The sequence below is a fragment of the Lygodium microphyllum genome, chromosome 17, assembly GCF_053477565.2.
Source record: "Lygodium microphyllum isolate KBCC chromosome 17, Lygodium_microphyllum_v1.1.10, whole genome shotgun sequence".
NCBI classification, from domain to species: Eukaryota; Viridiplantae; Streptophyta; class Polypodiopsida; order Schizaeales; family Lygodiaceae; genus Lygodium; species Lygodium microphyllum.
The window spans coordinates 16890399-16912903 of record NC_141151.1 but is presented as its reverse complement, the minus strand read 5'-3'; the positions used below and the strand labels follow the sequence as shown (position 1 = coordinate 16912903).

Genomic DNA, 22505 nt, shown 5'->3' with positions numbered 1-22505 from the left:
CAAATTTTGTATATCCCTCCATTTTTCATTGTTATGTTGTTATGCCAAGTATTTAAAGTGTCACTTCTCTCTTTCTTCAACATAATTACAAAATGCTTTGCCTTTTGCTTTGTTTTCATGGATGAACTTAGATGACACACATCACATGCAAGTGCAATCGTATTCTAATACTAGCCCATGCTAAACAATAGATTCTTTATCACATGCATGTAGCATCAATCCACATATGCTTTGTCCTTTTAAACTAATATGTTAGAGGCATAAATTGAAAATGCATCCATCTTCCATCCCACACAACAATTATTTAGCCAAACCCATCACTAATTATCAACAAAGGCTTCAAAGCATGCTACCCTATGACATAGTACATTCTAACCCTCATTGCAACTTCAACATAGAAACAATAATAGACGAAGCTCCCTTCAACAACATCATAACTTAATTTATCCTATAAGATAAGGATATTTAATACAAAATTTGTACACATGTTGGGGATCATCTCACTATCATGCGCATTACAATTTGCTAACTTTTACATTTATTTACGCACATCCATCATTGATATCAGTGAAGGTTTAAAGTCATGCTACCCAATAAAACAATACCTCCCCTATCCCTCATTGTAACTTCAACACAAAGACAATAGGAGACAAAGCCCTTCTCTTCAACATCATCACCCGCATTTTCCTATAAGCCCAGGATATTCAGTTTGCAAAATTTACATACACATATGTTGGGGATGATCTCACTGCCATGTGCATTATAATTCGCTCATGTTCACATTTTGGAGGGATGATCTCACTACATTACAATTTGCTCTTTGTGACATTTTTCAAAACGAAATATTTCGTCACTGATTTAGAAAGGTTAAAATAAAGTATTTGCGCATGAGCATGTTGCTGGAATCCTTTTAATGCCAAAAGGAAATTTACTCTAAAGTCTAGCTCTTTACTCAAGAAAAATAGAGATATAATTTCTGAAAAACGATTTGCGGTGTCACCACCCGAGTCACAACGTTCAAAGCCTAGGTAAACCATCACACCATCTCCAGGCTCATACGAGAGAGAGAGAGAGAGAGAGAGAGAGAGAGAGCCGTTAAGAGAGCTAATGCATCTGATCCGCCCATAATTTAAGCAAGGAAATACAATGACTCCCGAGCTCACACACGTCCCGCCTGTGTCCCAGCCACCTAGACTGTCTGCGAAAGATATATGGATCAGTGACCTTTTGATACATCAGGACACGGTTGGCGCACGATCCGTCCATGTAAAGCACAGAACATGCCCTCGAACTGTGTTGCTCATGCTATTATACATTGCATGGTGGCCGTGTGTTCCACCCGCGAAACTGCTGCAGGTAAGCCTGCCTTCATTTTGATGACAAATGGCAGTTTGGCAGTTCAAATCTCATTATCAACATTGACGAGCTCCGGCCTCCTCTGACATCTTCGTGGATTACTGCACTGCAGCCTTTCTAGGACTACTAGCTTTCCTCAGGGATGGTATCCTGTGCGACCTCCGAACACTTCCGTTGCTTGCCATGTCTGTGATTCCAGAACCAGCACATGGGAGAGCACCATTCCAAGACTTGTTTGGCTGCACACTCGGCTGTGGAGGAATGGCACTTCCCGTTGAAGGCCTCCTATCCTGAATAAACCACAACTCACACAAGAGAGAGGTTTTGAAAGAAGTCATTTTGAAAACATGCGAATATCCTGTCAATGCGATGCATTACAGTGTAGAGGTTGGAATGCCAAAACCTTCATTCAACCGCAAGTATATCAGAATTCTGTCTGAAGTAGAATCCGTTCAAAAGCACAAGCTAAGTGAATTTTTGGAGATCACAGATAGAACTGTTAAATGATGCATCAATTTTTAACCTTAACAGCGAGGCAGGGACGTGGTGCAATGTTATGTTACAGGAAATACTTTCACAACTTTGGGGACATTATCGACTTAGACTACTTTTGTTATTCCCATCAAGCCTTTCTACTTTTTATCCATTACTACATGGCATGTACTAGAAGAAAAATCATATTAAAAGACACCTCCTAAGAATAGGTAAGTGAGATCAGTCACCAATAATGTAATAGGCCAAAGCCAAGTGACCCACTATTTATGACTCTGCTAACCTAGTAATAAGCATTGGCAGCAAGGGGTAGTTATGCACCCTTTCTACGAAGAGCGAATAATAACTAGAAGATTCAAGGTACTTTATGCTCTTCAAATAAGAACCAGCGATTTAGTGACTCACCAGTGAATAAATTCGTTCTGCGGAAAGCATGGGCAGAATTTGTGGAGGCATACGGTTAGTTGGAACGTGTTCTCCAGTTACAGGTCTTAACTTGTCCACTGGATGATCACAAGACCTGTAAAGTGATATACAAGAAGAAGTTAATCAGGTTTATACTCTTCCTGTTGGTCTTTCAAACTCACTGCTTGTCAAAATTTCATTCACATAAGAAGATTATTTTTTGCAAACACTATCCTCGAGGGTGTTTGCCAAAGAACTTACACGCATTTGTAGCCGAACAAAGGCTTTCCAGTGAAAAGAACATTTTCAGGTTTGTCAACATGCTCTTTCACATAGCGGGCCAGTCTCTGTGTACATATTACAGACAGATAAGGACCATCATATGTTTTGACATTGGAGAAACAGCAGAATAGAAGTACAGTTGCTACAAGCTCTGGCTAATATATAGCCCAGAGCTGAGCTTATCAGTATGACAAAGTTTAACTGGTTGTGTTAATTCTTTGGAAATGAAAAATGCAAAAGATACCAATGACCACAGTTAGACCTGCAAGTCACGCTTGTCAGCTTTCAAGGAAAGTCCATCCTTCAAAGATGGCAAGGCAGCATCAAGATCATTAATCATGGACATAATCTTCACAAGATCTTGTGATATCCTTGAGATGGTTTTGCTGCTTTCTTTAGGCTCAAATTTGTTCAATTTCAGTGCATCCTAGAAATATGTACAGACTACAAATGAGAAGAGTGTTGCACTAAGTCGCTACCACTGAGTGCAGTAGTGCAACGAAAACAAGTAGCTGCTTGTTCATTAAAACTATTTAGAAAAAGAAGAAGTTCAATTCAAAAAAATAAGACATACATCAATAGCTTGGACAATTGCATCATCATCCATTTGATCCACTCTTGTTTGTAAGACTTGAGACTGTGAAGCAGTTGATAACAAGGAAACTTCAGGAGATGTATCTCTCACTGCAACATCACTCACTGATTTCAACACATGACTTTGAGAAAATGGCAGTGCTTTCTCAGGCACAGTCATTGGGTGTTTCTGACCATCAGATGAACCTGGCAATGATTTTGGCACACCATCTTCCAGACCTTCAAGTAATTTGACAATTTTTTCTGGAGAATTTATGGTTTGAGCATTCTTTAGCTTCTCTTCATGATGGCCTGATAAGATAAGTATGCCTCTTCCAAGCAAGCTGAAGTCCTTTTGAACCTGCATTTCATAGTTATATTACTGCTGATATCCATCATAAAGAGGGTACACAATGTGTGCCAGTGAAGCACAACATGCAGATTCCTAGAAAAGTGATTTTCTCTATGACCTGACCATTCATCACCCAAGCTTGAAATTTCAGATAAATTCATCTATTCTAATCATCACCTTTGCTAGCTGCTGTTCATGATTTTCAATGGCTTCTTTTACATCCCTATTCCATTCTTCCATTAGTTTTGGACCAAGCCCTTCCAAACTTGCAATTTTTGCCTCTGGTAAGAGCATCTGTAATCACAAACAAGGACAAAGGAGGTATTCTCTATTTTGAGGGGAAAAAACTCCCATTTTTAATGAGCAATATTTCAGACCCAGGCTCATTATGGGCATGTCAACCTAAAAGATTCAATATTAAACAACAATCTTTACTAATCGTGTACAATACATGCAGTTTACTTTACTGTTACCTTGGGGTTGTATAGGAGTAAATCAACCATCACTCCAACTATTTACTCAATGTCCTCCTTTCACTATCCTTCATTCTGGCAAGAAAGAGATAAAAAGAGAACAAAAAACCTTATCCTCAGTACACATGGGACACAATGATATTATGACCCCTTTCTGATTGAGCAGACCAGAGGTGCTTCTGGACCAGGACAAAGAGCTGCACTGAGGTACCCATTTCTGTTGCAACTTTGGGACTTTTCTTCTTTAGACGCTTCTTTATGGTAGAAATCGAAGTATGCTCTGAAAAAGAGATCAGGAATGCGCTGCACTCCTGTCCCATTTGGAAGCTCTTATACAGGAATGCTTACAAAGGCCCTCTTTACATACATGTCACGATACCAAAGGATTAGAGAGCAAGATAATAAAAAGGATAAACTGCTGTAGAGGTTCCTTTTCCCAATTCTAAATACTGTTAGGTGATTAGGTCACATTCCAACCAGTGTCACCACCCAGCATGCCCAAGGGATAGGTAAAACCCAATGGCCAGCTCACCGACTAGTTCACAAATCACAAGCTGAGGTAGTCATATGGAAGGTGTTGTTGTTGGAGTGGAAAGACGGAGTTGTGTAAGACACTAGTCTCAAAAAACACACAACTCAACAAAGATGAGAAAATCCGAAAGCATAAATAATTGCATCCATGGAATAGATCCAGGGTAGATCACCGCTTAGCCTCCAGCAATTCAGAGCTATGAATCTCCAAAGCCTCTAGCAACAAATCACAATCTCAACACCTTCTGACAGTAGTAGGTGTGAATGCGTGTCAAGGAAGTCGACAGTAGGATGTCAAATTCTGTTAGCACAACTCAATCAGTTCCCCCACTGTGACCAAGGGTAGTCAGCTGCCACAGGGTAGTCAGTTGCCTGCATGCCTTATATTCCGACTCCACCCACCAGCCACATCATCAGTCCACCATATAATCAGGCCTTCCCCAATCCTGGATGATGTAGGACCACTTTGATATGGTTGGTACCCCGTTGCATTATGTAACCCCCCCAAAATGCCCGCCCTTTTGGTAGTGTTAGCAGTCGTGTCATTCCATGTCTCTCCATGTCCATCTGTCAGTCATGTCTGACGAAGAGGTTCGGAGCTTTGGAGCTTTTGCACTGTTTGTGTCCATCAGTCCTTTTTCTTGCATTAGCAGTGCTCTATTAGATGTATGACTGCACCTCTTGTGTGTCCACCTTGGGAGAACAGAGTGGCCACTCTTTTGGGCCACTCGCTTCCTCCCATGTGGCATTCACACTTGGGTTGTGCTCTCACACATACACGGGCGCACATGCCCTCTTTGTGGGATCACTTATACTTCTTTGTTCCATTGTGGATGTCTTTGGCCATGAGATCCTTGCTCTTGGATGTGGAACGAGGCTGCTCTAGTCATAATTACTCCTCCCTATGGTAATGATCATTGTACTTGCTTTGGTTGCACACTAGTAGATTTAGTTCCATTGCGCTCATTTGTTCTTCACGCTTTCATGTGTTTTGTGTTTCATCTCTGTGCTCTTCGATCTTGTGTTCCACTTCCACATTTGTCATTCTGACATGGTATCAGACTTTTCAGAGTTTTTTCCTTTGAACTACGCCAAGTTGGGTTTTGCTGGTTGGCTGCTTGCATGACAGTGGCCATGACTTGTTGGTTTGTGGCTGTTGCAATGCTTTCGGTGTCAACTTCACATGGTGCCGGTTGGGTATGCTCAATGACATGTGTGGCATGGTGTGACTGTTACAGGTAGCTTGTGCCTGCATTTGTGGCATTTGTTTCGGCACTGCTATAGTTGCAGACAAGTGCATTTGCATTGCTTGTTGTCATTACTTGCATTTTGATTGTTGTCACTATGTTGCATGTGCTCACCAAAGTTTTGATTTCCTTGTTAATCTCTTAACCCTTTGTTACACCCAGTTTACCTACATTTATTGCTGTGGCTTTTCACGTGCTTTTTAGACCTGGTTCACATGCATGCATGCTTTTGGGTTGCATTGACTCATTCAACACTTTTATCATGTGCATTTAAGTGCTGTGGTGTTTTAGTTTTCCCTTTTGTGTAGCCTTTTCTCCATCGGGGCGCAAGATCTCCTCTTGAGATGCTCCATTTATGCTTCTTTCCATATCACTATTACTCATTCTTATGGTTACATTATCATTGGATTCTTCATTCTGCAGTCTGCATCTGACCACTCTCATGGGGACTCGATTAAGTGCTATGTTGCTTAACTTGGTTCTACAGGAGGTTGTTTGGATTGCTTCACCATTTTCCAGTGTGGGTTTTCAGGAATTGTTCCAGCCATCTCCTCTCATTGGCACATGGAGGATTCTATGCTACATCAACCATGGTGGACATTTCTTGCTGTTGACCAGATAAGCATCACCAAGTTGCTGTGGTGATGGTTTGTGTGGTCCCATGTGTGTCTTGGATGATCACAGGGTTCTTCATCCTTTTTTCTCTGAGCCATTCAATGCCTGAGGAGGATTGCTTGTTTGGAGGCATGGTCCCATGTGTGTTGTGGGTGCTCATGGGCTTCTTCATGCTTTGTTTCCCTCAGCCATTTGATCGCTGATATGGATTGCTTATCGAGAGGCATGATGCCTTCCTCTCCTTCTCATGCTCTCATTCAAAGAGGGGCATGAGAGAGGGTGATGACAGTAAGCATGGTAGTGCTCCCATTTGGCATCTTTTTGGGCTCCCTATCAGCCAACTACATGACCTTTGGAGAGCTATGTAAGATCTTCTAGCCTTTGTGATCTTACCTCTACATGCTTTCGACCAGAGAGGGCATGTGTGGAGGTGCAGAGAGGGTGTGTTAATGCCCTTGACATAGTGAGAGAGGGCCTCTTCCTTATTGACTCTCCTTATAGTGTGTCTTCTAGGAGTGCGAACTTGATATATCTTCTTGAGTTCACTATCTATATCCGGTGGTTCCTTTGGCCTCTATTGTAGAGAGGGCTCGTGAGAGAAAACTTGGATGATCTGTTGTCTCCAGTTTATGTATGCTTGTATTTCATGCTTCTTGTACTTGTGTATATGGGGGAAATGTTAGGCATGCTCATGCTTGAGAGGGTTTCCACATTTATATCATGATGAGTTTGTCCATAGCTCCTGTGACTTTGCTATGTGACGGTTTGTACATCTTCGTCGGTGGGGCTTTAGACTCATTGTGCTTCTTCAAGGTGTATCTAGCAAAGGCCTTAGATGGAGTGTCCATGGTGCACTTCGTTCGTCTTCAGTGTTCCACGTATGAGCTGAGAGAGGGTGTTGGAGGTCATGATTCTGCCTCATGTGTGTCTACCTTAGGAGCACTAGGTGGAACTCGTTTGGGCCACTTGCATTCCTCTCAGGTTGTGGTGTTCACACTTGGGTTGTGCCTACATATATCCTCCCCCCGTACTTCTACGTTCCATTGTAGATGTCCTTGGGCATGAGATCCTTGCTATTGGATATGAAGAGAGGCTGTTGTGTTTTTGATTCCTCCTCACTATTGTGATGGCTTTTATACTTGCTTTGGTTGCACACTAGTGGATTCAGTTCTGTTGCTCGCATTTATTCTTTGTGCTTCATGTGTTTTATGTGTCATCTCTATGCTCTTCAATCTTGTGTTCCACCCTAGGCTCATTAAATGGAGGCATGCAAACTCTGTGGGCATCCTGTTGCAGCCCTTCAAATCTACCCATTGGCTGCCCAAACTTGCAGTTCTGTCGGCCAGCATGCCACATGTCACTTCCTAACATGGATCACATGAATTGATGGTTGTCACTTTTCCTTGTATTTCTGGTCACTCACAACAAGGCAACACATTTCCCACCACTCAGGGTAAGGCAACACTTTCCATGCTTTTTGGCTGCATTTAGACAGATTGACACTTTTTCCTTGGCAGTCGGCTGTTCATAGCAGGTTCAACCTGCATTTTTTTCGGAGAAAAGTAAAAATTCTATTAAAACACCTCAGAGCAAAGCGTCCCAAGGCAAAAAACCAATTACAAAGCAGCCCTGTAAGGGACTTCCATATCAAGGATTATATAACAAGGGAAAGTCTATCACAAAGCTTGAGTGAATAGCCAGTGAACACCTCAGAGCAAAGCGTACCAAGGCAAAAACCCAATTACAAAGCAGCCCTGTAAGGGACTTCCATATCAAGGATTATATAACAAGGGGAAGTCTATTACAAAGCTTGAGTGAATAGCCAGTGGGGAGATCTATAATGCCAACACATGTGGGTCCAGAAGAGGAAAAAGGTGCCGAAATCCCATGTCTTGAGAAAAGCATCTCTCCTCTTCCTCATAGTCTCCGAGCTGCCCTGTATTCTCTCCCATCTCCCATGAAGAGTATGCTTAGTCTCTATCCAGATCTTGGAAAGAGTCTCTGCAGTAGATATGTCCAATAAATCAATAGCTTGGCTACATTTGGCTATCCATATCTACTAAGAAATAATGCATTTTATGAACTCCCATCTGTGACAATGTCCTCGAGTCCATACTGTTTGTGAGAAATCTGTCATGAAAGTCCTGCTTACAAGCTGCCCCGAGATGAGATAAGCCTGACACCCTTATACATCCTCGTACCCACAAGCTAGGCCTATGTCGGTGACCCAGGCAATTGTTCCCCACGTAGCAATCATAGAATCTGCAGTGCATGAAACACCATCCTAAGGGCTCTCCTCTAGACCTCTTGAGCCCGTGGGAAATCCCATAAGCAATGCCTATGAGTCTCCTCATGCTCCCCACATCTAGCGCAAGGAATAGATTCTCTACCACAGCCAAGCCATGTACCAACTGCTAACGTGTGTGCTAGTAACCAAAGTAAGAGTGAAATCTTTCTTGGTCTAAAGCTGTCCTCCAATCTCCTCCATAAGTCTACTAGGAAAGGCTATGATATACCCTAGATAGTCTAGTGCTCACCTGCAGTTGGCACTATTCTAGTCCTGCTTATCTATATCCTCCCCAACCTAGTGGTATAGCCAAAGAAGGGGACATCCTGAGGCATCTTTGCAAGTGGATCTCTCTATATCCACTCCCCAAGATCCCACTAAAGCCTTTGTAGCAGCCTCCTCCTATATGCCCAATGTCTCTTGTCTCCATCGATCTTTCATACAAGTCTGAGGGTCTAGGTCTAAGTACCAGTCCTATCACAATGAGCCACAAATCTAATCCTTTGTCAAGAGCATCCTATGGACTGATCCAGATCCTCTTGCCTAAGTTTGCCATCCATCTCTCAGGTTTAACCTGCATATTGCCAGGTTGGCTAGCTCAAGGCATTTTTCCCTACATAAGGGGATCTTCTCCATCTGTTTTCTCATCATATACCATCTTTTCATATTTCTCTACTGTTGGTTGCGGTTACTTTAATACTTATCGCAGTCTTCTCTCTCCAACCCCCACTAACTCTTCCTCATTAGTCAAATCTCCTCTCTCATCCTTTGTCCAATATCCTCATTGTCCTACCCTCTATTGGCCTCGTGCAAGGGCCCAATCCATTGTATTCAGCATTGTAAGCAGCCTTGATTTCACCATTACTAGGTGTGTCCAAATTGGGCAACTGGCAAGGATCACATTATCAAATCACATCTCTATCCTTCAATCTTTGGACACACCTAGTAATGGGTCTCGTGGAGGGGGACTTGGGAGCTAAAGAATCTATGGGTGGGTCGTGAGTGGGTAGTAGACCTGGCTAAAAAGGCACTATCTCCAAGGAAATAATATGAGGAAAGGGCTCCATTTTTGGTGTAGAAAATTGCACAATGTCTCTCTCATCAAACACTTCACCTCTACTAATAATCACCTTGTTTGTCCGAGGATCAAATAGATGATAGGCTTTCGCTTCAGAGAACTATCCTACAAAAATTAGGAGATTAGCTTGAGGAGTGAGCTTGCCTATCTTATCATCAAGGGTGAGTGTGTAGGGAGGGACAACTCCCAAAGACTCTAAAGTGGAAAACTACAGGCCGAGAGCCAAAAACTGCCTCATACAAAGTCTTGTAAGGGACAACTACAATCCAACACCAATTAAGGATGTACACCAAAGTATTGATTGCATTTTGTGAAGGGGAGTTTGTAGAGGTAAGCTGCCATGAGATATTATGCTGTTGTAGAAACTCAGAAAACTTGTGAGAGGTGAACTTGCCCCGATTGTCACTCCTTATGCATCCTATACGACGACCAGTCTAGTTACGCATTAGCAGTATCCAAGCAGAAAAGTATATGAAGGCATCTGACTTATGCTTGGGAAAGTACACCCACATATATCTAGAATGATCATTCACAATAAAAAATAAGTACAATGCATTGTTCAAGGCGACAATGTTACGCACTAGCAGTATCCAAGCAGAAAAGTATATGAAGGCATCTGACTTATGCTTGGGAAAGTACACCCACATATATCTAGAATGATCATTCACAATAAAAAATAAGTACAATGCATTGTTCAAGGCGACAATGGATATGTCGATGTCATCACCCATATGTTGATGCGACAACTTATAAAGAGAATCGTATCTGAGATGTTCTAAGCAAAAATGCCAAAAACACTCCATGCTCATAGGCTCTCGTGCAGTGGCTAAAGCCTAGAAGTGGTGGAACTCAAGGCCCTTGGCTATTGGCTTGGAAAGAAACTATATCGTGTGGTACATGCCACTAGGCTATGTCTCATCGCAAGCAATCACTAAACCAATCTGAGAGTCAAGGACCTCAACTGTGGTCATTGTTAAAAAGATTGCTTGACCCAATTGGCAAAGCTACTAAATGGTTAACAAGTTCATCCCAAGGTGGGAGACATAGTATACACCATCAAACGTAGTGTGATCCAGGCCATGGTCAATGACAAAACTGACGCAACTATGAGCTTGAATCTTGATCAAGGAGTTGTTCCCAACTCAAACTCGCCTTATCGCTACAAGGGCTCGAGAAATGAAAATGTCCTCGATAGGTGTCATGATGATGAGTAGCTCCACTATCCACAATCCAAGGAGTAGCTGAAGTACTCAACTATGATGAGTGGGCCTTTGCAATCACCTTGTCAAGAGGCAACTTGAAGATGTGAACGAGACTCACATCCTTAAATATCTCTACGGAGACGATATGGGTCTCTACGAACCAGTCCAATAAGCCCTTTGGTGTTGGGAACGTTGTCGAGACTATGATGGCTAACCCCGATGACAGCGTGGGTCTAGCCTCACCACTGCCCTTGCTGAGGATTGCCACCATCCTATCTCCCCTGCTGGGGGTTTGCTCGACTGAGGGGCAGGGGTTATAGTGTGAGCTTTTGGTAAGTGTTGGGAACATTGTCGAGACTATGATGGCTAACCCCGATGACAGCGTGGGTCTAGCCTCACCACTGCCCTTGTTGAGGATTGCCACCATCCTATCTCCCCTGCTGGGGGTTTGCTCGACTGAGGGGCAGGGGTTATAGTGTGAGCTTTTGGTATTGTGCCTCTTGCCTTTGATCGACACTAATCATCAAAGTGGCCAGCTTTCTGACAATGTTGACAATATCGATTTTTCCTCGATACATTTCACCACCTAGGTTTTAAATATGATTGGGAGTTTCTTAGGGTCTCACTAGCTTGATTTTGATTCTAATTTTGGTTTTGTTTTTTATTGGAGTTTTGATTATGTTTACCCTTCCCTTGCTATTCCTTTTGAGAAGCAGCAACAAAAGCCTCCTCTGTAAAGGTCATACTATACATTCATGTGTAACACAATAGCTGACACTCAAATTCATAGAATGTAGGCACAGTGGGTTGTGAGATCACTTGTTACACAAAACGGAAGTATTTTTGCAACAACTTGTTAAGAAACAATGTGACTTGATCATCCAGGACTTGGGATCCCCCATGGTAGAGAACTTAGCAAGAAGGCGCCAATACTCAGCTAGCTTGACTTTCAAGTCATCCTGGTCAATGATTTTAAAGTTTTGGAGCTCAAGATCCAAATCGATGTGATGGCAGGTCCTGTCCCGAGCCGCATAGCGGTTAGTCAAGTGTCCTCAATGCTTAGATCCAAAGTCAAAATGCTCAAGCTCTAAATGAAATTCAAGTCTTGTATCAACTCGACAATAGTGGAGATTCCTAATTTTCCATGAGTGGACAACCTCATATGGAACAAGTATGGGATCAAGTTGGGGTTCCAGCCCTTACATAAGATTCCATAGGTCTTGTGTGTCAAGGACATGTCTCATCAGGTTTGACCAAGTAGTGAAGTTTGCCTTGTTAAAACAAGTCTTATCATTGAAGGCATGTTTGGCTAATGAGGAGGAAGAACCATGAGATGTCAGATAAGTGGAATAAGATGGATAAGAGGGAGGTGGTGGTGGATGCTAAGTAGGAAGTAGGTAAGCAGAAATAGGCTGAAAATGTCCAATGGGTGCCAATTGATACGAAGATACTAAAGCATGAATGTTTTCATAAAGTGTTGATGCAGGTGGAGGCATTGGAACACGTAAGCCCTGTCCAACGGTCGGTTGGGGCACAACATAATGATCAAAAGGCCCATTAGGTAATGCCATGGAGGCAAACTATTGTACCAATTGATCCACACTCCGTGGTGGTTGGGTGGCATTTCCTAGCTGTAAAAAACCTAAAAGTGTGTGGATGGGAGGATGAAGCTCCATCATGGAGACACCATCCAATTGAGGAAAAGACCAGGTCCTAAAGGGCGTGCCTAAGGGTAAAGGACCCCCTGGTGTGATGTGTGGAGGCATGAAAGGTACACTTAATGGAGATTGAAAGGAAGATACAACGAAACTAGTGGGTGGGATGGATGGGAGATTAACTAGATTTGTCATTTGTGTAGTAGTGGAAAATAAGTTAGATTCCTTTCATCCATTAAATGCAAATGAAGAAAAAGATGATGCACCAAAATCAATTTGACCATGAGATGTAAAAGTTGAAGGAAAAGATGAAGTAGTACTGACCAAAGAATCTTGTAAGTTTTACTTACCTTTTCTTGAGTTCAAATGGAAAAATCTAACCTCTTTAGGGATTCTGAACCAATACTTGGACGAAGAGTTTCTTCATCCTAAGCATCACCAATATTTTACGGAAAAAAGAAAGTAGATTCAAAAGATTAAGAAATATTGATATGCATACTTGGCATAGGAGTGAATGAAGATGGAGAAGTGTATGGAAAAAATGAAAGAGGTAGAGATGGAGATGATTGTAGTATATGTGAGAGTGCGCAGCAAAAGAAGAACACGAACACAGAGGAGAGGAGAGAGGAAGCAGAGAATGAAGGAAGAAAGTCTGCACTGACCGAGATGAATGCTGAATACACTGGAATGGACAGAACAGTCCCTGCACACAGCCCGGAGCGTCAGTGAGGGAACCAGGACAGACTGGAAGCAGAGGCAGCACCAATGCTGGAGACGGAGACGGAGGGAGCAGTGCTGTACCTGCAGAGCATGAATACTGGACTGACTGGGGGGGCTGCTATAAATAGCCCCCAGCCAGCAAACTGGCCGACCAGCTAAACTGGCCGACCTGGCCAGATCTGGCCGACTATGGCCAGATCTGGTCCGACTGACCAGAACTGGTCCGACTGCCCAAAATAATGGGCAGTCAGCCCAGAAACAGCCCAGATTGGGCTGTAAAATGCCCAAGGCTGAATGCTGACTAAAGCAGCCTAAAAACACACTGACAGAGCTCCTCTGTCTCCTGTCAGACTCTGACAGGAGCTCACAACCAGGAGATGACAGACTGAGACTGAATAAGAGCAGGCTAACACCCCCTCTCAACTCCTGGGAGAGTCTGAAGACCCAAGAACCGCATGTGATGAAGCAAAGAAGCCTGAGGCAATGGCTTCGTAAAGAGATCAGCTGCATTGGCCGCCGTAGGACAATAGACCACCACCAGCTCCGAATCCACGATCCGCTCTCGAACATAGTGATACTAAACCTCAATGTGCTTCGTACGAGCATGAAACACCGGGTTCTTGGCCAGAGCAAGAGCACTCTGGTTATCCACGCGCAGCTCCGTAGGTCCGGTCTGGGAAAAGCCAATCTCCGCGAGTAAGCGACGGAGCCAAACGGCCTCCATAGCGGTCGAACATAGGGCCCGATACCCAGCCTCTGTAGAAGAAAGTGCCACAGTAGGCTGCTTCTTGCTGCTCCAAGAGACAGCACCAGATCCAAGGGTGAAAGCATAACCTGTAGTGAATCGTCGCGAATCCACATCACCTGCCCAATCAGAGTCACTCCATCCAGAAAGGGTAATCCCATCTCCATACATGATCCCAAAGGATCGAGTCCCCTGCAAATAGCGAAGAACCTGCAAGGCCGCCTGCCAGTGATCCTGGGTAGGAGTCTGCATAAAGGAAGACAATAAAGCCACCACAAAGGAGATATCCGGCCGAGTGTGAAGCAGCCAGATAAGAGAGCCGACAAGGCACCTATAACGGGTGGGATCGGTAAGAGGAACTCCAGCTATCAAAAGCTTGGACTTAGGGTCCATAGGGCATAAGATAGGCCGACAATCAGCCATATCAAACTCCGAAAGAAGCTCGGAGATATACCTGTGCTGCGAGATAAAAATGCCCTGTGCCATCTGATAGATCTCCAGACCTAGAAAGAAGTGAAGGATCCCTAGATCCGTCATGTCAAACTCCTGTTGTAGAATGGACCGTGTATGCTCCACCTGCTGAGTGTCGCTCCCTGTAATGATAAGATCATCCACATACAAGATGAGGAACACCGAAAGAGAATCCACAACCCGTAAGTAGAGGTTGGGATCATAAGCGGAGCGCACAAAGCCACTCTGTAGAAAGAAGCGGTCAATCCGCTGGTACCAAGCACGAGGAGCCTGCTTTAGGCCATAAAGAGCCTTCCGCAGCCTGTAGATATGATCCTCCTTCCCCTGCACAAGAAAACCAGGAGGCTGTGAAACATAAATCTCCTCCTCAAGAACGCCATTCAGAAAAGCAGACTTGACGTCCATCTGATAGACAGGCCAACGGTGATGAGCAGCAAGAGCCAAAAGCACTCGGATGGTGGACATCCTAGCTGTAGGAGCAAAAGTCTCAAAGTAATCCAACCCTGCACACTGGGCAAAACCCTTGGCAACAAGCCTAGCTTTATGCTTGTCCAAGGAGCCATCTGCAAGATATTTGGTCTTAAAGACCCATTTCACACCAATCACCTTCCGTTTCGCGGGACGCGGTACAAGCTCCCACGTATGGTTTCGCTCGATGGAGTCGAACTTGGCCTGCATAGCCTGTCTCCAAATATCCTGTGCAAGAGCCTCCTCCACAGTGGAAGGCTCAAAATCCTGAAGAATCTGTGACATAAGAGCATAGTTCACACATAGTGAACTGTCCCGCTGGGCCTGTAAACGTACTGATCGACGTGGACCTGAAGAAGAAGCAGGAAAGTGAGTAACACCTGAATCCTGCATGAGCCGGCGATACCATAAAGGAATCCTGAGAGACTCCTTCTGTGAGGGAGACTGGGGGGTCTCCGGAACCTGTAAAGCACCCAAATCGGAGAGGGACTCCCCCTCACCGAGTGAAGGTAAATCCTCCGCATTTGAAGAAGGCTGTATATCCCGCGAAGATCCCGAAGTGGCGGTAGAAGAGCTTGTAGAAGATGAAGGCACATCCACCAAAGGGGAAAGGGAAGCCGAAGGAGGAGGTATAGGGGGGATGCTAAGGGTGATCCTGGAAGGAAGTGAAGGGAGAGAAGGTGGGGGGGGTCCGTCGATGATGAAGAAACATCTGTAATAGAACCATCAATCGGATCCTCAGAGGCCGAAGCCTCATCAAAGATCACATCCCTACTCACCTCAACCTGCCGAGTCGTCAGGTCGTAGAGCCGATATCCCTTCGTGGTCGTACTATAACCAACGAAGATAAGCTTTCTCGACTTAGAGTCGAACTTCCTCTTCCTCTTCTTCTTGTCCACATGGACAAAAGCATCGCACCCAAAGATGCGAAAGTGGGACACGGAAGGCCTCTTTCCAAAGAAAGCCTCATATGGAGTCATGTCCTGTAACGCCGAAGTCGGAGAGCGGTTGCGTATATGCACCGCTGTAGCCACCGCCTCACCCCAAAGGAAATGAGGAAGACTCCTATGCTCCAGCATAGATCGGGCCATCTCAATCATGGTCCGATTCGCACGCTCCACCACACCATTCTCTGATGGTGTGTTCGGATGGGAATACTCCACCCGAATACCATGATCCCTGCAAAACTGAGAGAAAAGGTGAGAAGTGAACTCTCCACCGTGATCAGCTCGAACACCACGAACCTTGGAAGTTGTTTGGGTCTCCACAAACACCTGCCACTCACAGAAACGGAAGTACGCCTCGCTCTTATACTCCAAGAAATAAGGCCACACATAACGACTAAAGTCGTCCACAATCAGCATCAAATACTTGGCCTTCCCAAGGGAGGCCGTGCCCATAGGTCCGCAAAGGTCGGTATGAACCAACTCAAGCGGAGAAGTAGCCCTCCTAGAAGCAACCTGCGGGTGAGGCTGCCGGTGCTGCTTGCCCCTCAAGCAGCTAGGGCACAAAGTGTGAAGAGGAGGGAAATCAGGAAGTCCCTCCACCATCTTCCTCCTAGAAGCCCGGCGGAGAGAATCGAGGTTCAAATGACCATACCGAGCATGCCAGAGCAGCCCAAGCTCATGGGAAGTCCGTGCAGCCAAGGCTGTGAGCGTATAAAGCCCACCCTCCTGTGTACCTGTCCAAAGAGCATCACCTGTAGAAGCATCCTCCACTGTGACTGCATCCTGAGTAAAAATGACTCGGGTACCTAACTGAGTAAGACCATGCACAGATAATAGGTTAAAACCCAAATCAGGCACATAGAGAACTTTGGCGGAGGAAGACCGTCTGTCAGAAAACATAGGTAAAGTCCCCACTCCATGAACAGGAACTGTAGAATTGTCACCAATGGTGACTGTACCCCCTCTGGAACGAAGATCCTGCAGCCAATCCTGACAGAAGGTCATATGTGAAGATGCTCCATTGTCGACGAGCCAAGGCTTCTCCTGTGTGGTAGAAGCTAGGGCAGTGTCTTCCTCAACAAAGAGATGCACAAACGCAGATTCTGTTGTGGCTGGGGCCGCCTTCGAGTCCTTCTCCTTAGGCTTCAAATGGGGATACTTCTGCCAACACTTCTCCTCGGGATGAGTGCCCTTCCCACAATGGGGACACTTGGGCTTCTTCTCCTTCGCATCCTTCTTGTCTTCCTCCTTCTTGTCCTTGGACTTCTCCTTCTTTTGTTTCTTCTTCTTGCCACCACCTGTGGTAGCCGTAAATGCCTTGGTGGAGCCACTGGCTCCCACCTCTTTGAGTCGCTCGTCATGCTCCAAGACAAGCGGGGAAAGCTCCTCCCATAGGAGAGTCTCACGAGTTCTCGTAGTGATGAGGCTGGTGTAGAAGACATCATAACGGGGTGATGGCAGCTGAGTCAACAGAATCATCGCCATATCCTCAGACGATATCAGACGACCAAGACAGGCTAGCTCGCCTCGCATATCCTCCATCTTCGTGATGTGCTCCTTCATGGAAGAAGAACCATCAAGACTAAGCATCCGCAACTTCTTCTCCAGGGAAATCTTGTGGGCAAATGTCTTGTGCTGATACAAAGACGCAAGCTTTGTCCATACTTCCGCCGCGGTCTTTAACCTGTGAACATGTACAAGAACAGAATCATGGAGACTCATAAAAAGAAAGGAACGGGCTCGAGAGTTGAGCCTATCCCATAAGGCTGCACGGTCCATAGAGGTGCCATCGGACGAATCCACGGGGGGTCAGTCGATGGGCGAAGAAACAAGCTCCCATAGATCAAAGGTATCAAGGATGCAAGCCACCTTGCATGACCATAGGGAGTAGTTGGAACCATCCAACTTATCTTCCTTCGGAAAGGAAGGGAGAATCGGCACCTGTATAGAGGGAATCAAGGAAGGCATCCGCACAGTTGATGCAGTCTTCACTGAAGAAACCTTCGCAGTAGATGGAACCCTCTGAGATGCATGGACTGAAGAAGGACGAGTGCGAGGAGGGTCTTCCCGATGTCGAACTTCACGATAGTCCCGCCTCCGCTCAGAGGAATGATGAGAAAGAAGCTCATCCTCTGAGTCTTCAAAGCCTGAAAACTGGTAAGACATCTTCCAATCTGCAAAATACCAAAGAAAGTTTTGCCGCTGACAAAATAGGACCAGCAATGTGGTCACCAACCACCAAGACGCAAGCAGAGAGTGCCTACAAACACCTGGATCTGCAAAACGCAAATAGATCTGATGTCGAACACCAGAATCGAGACCACCAGCACCAGGAACAAGCCCAGACAGAGGTCGCCTGCAGGATAGGAGCAGCCGGGGTAGAAGCGACCTGCAAAACAGCAAAACACAGGCTGTAGGAAGGTCGCCCTGCAGCAGAAGAGGTTGCCTGGCAGCAAACGCAGGGTTGCTGCGTCACTGGATGACGTGGCAGCCCTTGTGTACAGCAAACGCAGGCTGTACAGCCTTCTGATGCAGTCGCCTGGCTGGGATGGACCTGTGGGCAGCCGCCTGAAGGAATCGCCTGGCTGTTGTGGAACTATGGGCAGCAGCAGTAAGGTATTTCTCTCGTCCTCCGTGCTCTCAATCAGGCGATGATATCATGTGAGAGTGCGCAGCGAAAGAAGAACACGAACACAGAGGAGAGGAGAGAGGAAGCAGAGAATGAAGGAAGAAAGTCTGCACTGACTGAGATGAATGCTGAATACACTGGAATGGACAGAACAGTCCCTGCACGCAGCCCGGAGCGTCAGTGAGGGAACCAGGACAGACTGGAAGCAGAGGCAGCACCAATGCCGGAGACGGAGACGGAGGGAGCAGTGCTGTACCTGCAGAGCATGAATACTGGACTGACTGGGGGGGCTGCTATAAATAGCCCCCAGCCAGCAAACTGGCCGACCTGGCCAGATCTGGCCCGACTGACCAGAACTGATCCGACTGCCCAAAATAATGGGCAGTCAGCCCAGAAACAGCCCAGATTGGGCTGTAAAATGCCCAAGGCTGAATGCTGACTAAAGCAGCCTAAAAACACACTGACAGAGCTCCTCTGTCTCCTGTCAGACTCTGACAGGAGCTCACAACCAGGAGATGACAGACTGAGACTGAATAAGAGCAGGCTAACAGTATAGAGGAAAATGGTTTGCTCCATGCTAGTTTCCACATTAAGGTGATTGGTCCTTTGTGGAGCTTCCATCCTTCCTACAAAATCTAAAGGAAAAAACTCAAGTTTACCTTTAATTTGCTATTGAGCTCAATACATGAGGATGAGATCGCATTTGGCTTGTGAGATCTCGTATAGTCTATGGACTCCATGGTAGTCCGAAGACTCTTCCGCCATGTCAAAAGTAGGAGGAACAAGCTATGAGGCCTACTCCATGAGATCGTATTTGGCTTGTGAGATCTCGTATAGTCTATGGACTCCATGGTAGTCCGAAGACTCTTCGGCCATGTCAAAAGTAGGAGGAACAAGCTATGAGGCCTACTCCATCTCATGTCTTGATGTGCTAGGCCTTGGAGTATCATGATGATGTGGTGAAGATGTGTTCGAAGTCATCTTGCCCTCCTGTTATTCCTACTTCTTGCGAAGGGCTTTCAGATCAAAGGCCAAGGCTTTGTTAAAGAGAACCTTGTTCTGATACCATGTGAAGAGATACACTTGTTGGGTATTTTACTCACGCCTTACTTACGCCTACGCTCATATGGGAGTGTCGGTGATCAGTAGGACACTGGGGCACTTTTTACTCTCGGTAGGAGAGGTTTTTTCCCCCAAACTTATGGTCTTATTATCGTATGTACTTATATGCTTATGTTACACACATTTAGGCACTTAGTGTGTGTCGGGTGTGAACACCCCCCTACAACCCTAAGGTTTAAGGGTTGTACTTTGTACTTTCAAATTACACTCATTCAGTCTATTCTCTTGGGTGTCGTGCTTCAACTCTGTCTCTCTCACTCTCACACTGTCTACTGAATTTGGCTGTACCTCGATCCTTTGCTCTCACATTTGGTATCAGAGCGGTCCTCAGTCAGCAGCCAGGAGTCCCTGCCAGTCTTGCCCCCGAGTCGCTAGCTCCAGACCTGCCCAATTCTACCCTGCGCGCAGCTCACAGTCAACGCGCAACACTGCCCTGTCCCAACGCGCCACCAGCAGGAGCCGTCAACATCCCAGACGCGTCACGTCAACTGCAGGGCGCTGACGTTTGTCAGCGCAGCCTTCTCACATTTCGTCGTCGCCTGCAGTCGTCCACATCAGCAGCTGCGTCGCCCGTCAGACCTCGCCCAGCCCGCCAGTCCGCCTGCCGCCGTTTTAAAGCTCCACGTCAGCCAGTCCGCCTGCCCGTCAGACGACCTGCCACGCAACCAACCTGCCCGCTGTTTGATACCCGCCTGCAGCTCGCGACAGTTCTCACGTCAGGTCCACGTCAGTACTCTGCCACACGCCCAGGTAAAATTTTCAAAATTTTTATTATTTCAGCCCAGAATAAAATTCTGGAAGAGGAGGTTCACACGCGGTTGGCACAGAACAACTGGAGAAATCAATTTCATGCAAATTTCTGGACTGAATCGTCAGAAATTTTGTGGCTTTTGTGTATTTGGAGGACAGATGCATTTAAACTGCTAATACAGTCACAGAACGACTGTTTTTGACGAAAAATTTGGCAAAAAATTTTAGGGGGTTTTGACATAACAGTGTTGCATTGCACTGTTTGCACCTTGGGAAACGTGCAGTAAAAGACAGTTTTCTGACAGAGTACGCCCTTGCACATTAATTGCAGAAACGTATTTGCTGCAATTTCTGGAAATTTGCAGATTTCCAGTTCGTACTGCTTTGACATTGCTCATTTTGTCTTTGGAAATTTGTCATCATGGCAAATCAGGGAGGTGATGTTTTTACGTATGTATCCAAGGAGGACAGACTGGACGGAAACAACTATTCCCTTTGGTCATTTATGATGAAAAATGTATTAGTGGCCAAGAATTTATGGGATTATGTCAGTGGAGAGGAAACTCGGCCGGGAGTTGTAGCTCCCACTACTCCACCTCCCCATGGCGCACGTGGACAACGGGAACCTCAGCCCGCTCCACCTCAGCCACTTCCTCCAAGAACTGCAGCTCAAAAAGCTTGGGATACCCGTGATGCACAAGCCTTGTCGCTGATTGCTCTGGCAGTTCAGCGGTCCATCATACCTCATATCCGTTCGGCATCTTCTTCACGAGATGCATGGTTGACTTTGGAGCATATGTTTGCAGGAAAAAATGAGACACGGATCTCTTTCTTTAAGAAAGAGTTGGAAACTCTGAAGATGCATGAAGGTGATTCTATGCAAGATCACTTAAACAAAATTCAGGACTTGAGGGAGCAGCTCATGAATGTAGATGAGTATTTTTCGGATGCACAGTTGATATCCACCACCTTGAATTCCCTACCTCCTTCGTACTTGTCTTTTCATACTGCATTGAACCTCACCATGAGGATTGTTGAGCACCCACTCACTTTTATTCAGCTGGTTAGCTTGCTTCTAGAGGAGGAGCAAACACGGAAAAATAGTGGTGTGGATGCTATAGTCTCTGAGCAGGCTTTTGTGGCAAGACAAAAAGGCAAGAACAGCAAGGTGAAAAATGCTCCACAGAGTTCTGGCACTTCGGGCACATCGCAGAATCAGTCACAAGGGGGGACGCAAGCAAAGAAAGGAAATGTCATTATTGTAAGAAGCCCGGTCACTATATCACTGAGTGCAGAAAGCGCATTGCCAAAGAGAAGAAGGAGGAGTCAGGAATGTTTGTTTCTACTACTCCTTCCACTGCTAGTGAGTCCGCGTCCTTTGTTGTGGACAGGGACTATTGTTTTTACACTTGCAGTTATGACATCTCTTGGGCCGATAGAGCACTTAGCTCTACAAAGGATGCTGACACTTGGTTCTTTGACAGTGGTGCTTCTAGACATATCACATCTCGCAGAGATTTGTTTGCTTCAGTTAGTGCACCTCCCGTTGGGAAATCGGTACAGTGTGCCAATAATGCATCATACCCTGTTCGTGGTATTGGGGAGATTCAGCTCACAGCCATTGATGGCTCTATTCTCCGCCTGCAGGATGCTTTGTTTGTGCCTGGAATAAAAAAGAATTTGCTTTCTATTTCTTCTTTGGCACGTTGTGGTATGCAGGTCACTTTTGATGATGACCGTTGCATGGTTCGAGAAAAAGAATGCATGACATTGGTCTTGACAGGATCTTTGTGTCATGGTTTATATGAGTTGGATGCTCTTTCAGTAGATCAGTCACCATACTTGACATCCACTCTTACTCCTGCTATGATACAGGCAGAGTTATGGCATGCTCATTTAGGGCATGTAAACTTTGGCAGCTTGATGCTTTTACAGCGTACTCAGATGTTGGATGGCTTACCTCTCTTGGAGAGACCTCCTGAGCACTTATGCGAGGGATGCATTTTGGGGAAAATGCATCGTTTCTCATTTCCTCGTGATGTTGCTTTCAGGGCAACAACCAGATTGCAGTTGGTGCATTCAGATGTTTGTGGGCCTATGCAGAC

At 45.5% G+C, this 22505-nt stretch overlaps 1 protein-coding gene across 3 annotated transcripts in view; it reads right to left on the bottom strand.

The window, feature by feature from the left end:
• Positions 1-725: 725 nt before the first annotated feature.
• LOC148021623 (uncharacterized) overlaps positions 726-22505 on the bottom strand; it is a 43473-nt gene continuing 21693 nt past the window's right edge. The window contains exons 8-13 of one of the 3 annotated variants that reach the window (XM_087697086.1): positions 3638-3754; positions 3110-3469; positions 2798-2962; positions 2515-2600; positions 2254-2368; positions 726-1646 (exon numbers count right to left, since the gene is read on the bottom strand). In XM_087697086.1, the coding sequence (XP_087553212.1) occupies positions 1455-1646; positions 2254-2368; positions 2515-2600; positions 2798-2962; positions 3110-3469; positions 3638-3754 (1035 nt within the window). In that variant the 3' untranslated portion in view covers positions 726-1454. Of the gene's footprint in view, positions 1760-2253; positions 2369-2514; positions 2601-2797; positions 2963-3109; positions 3470-3637; positions 3755-22505 lie in introns of all 3 variants that reach the window. The other 2 variants (XM_087697087.1, XM_087697088.1) reach the window with 2 other exon arrangements.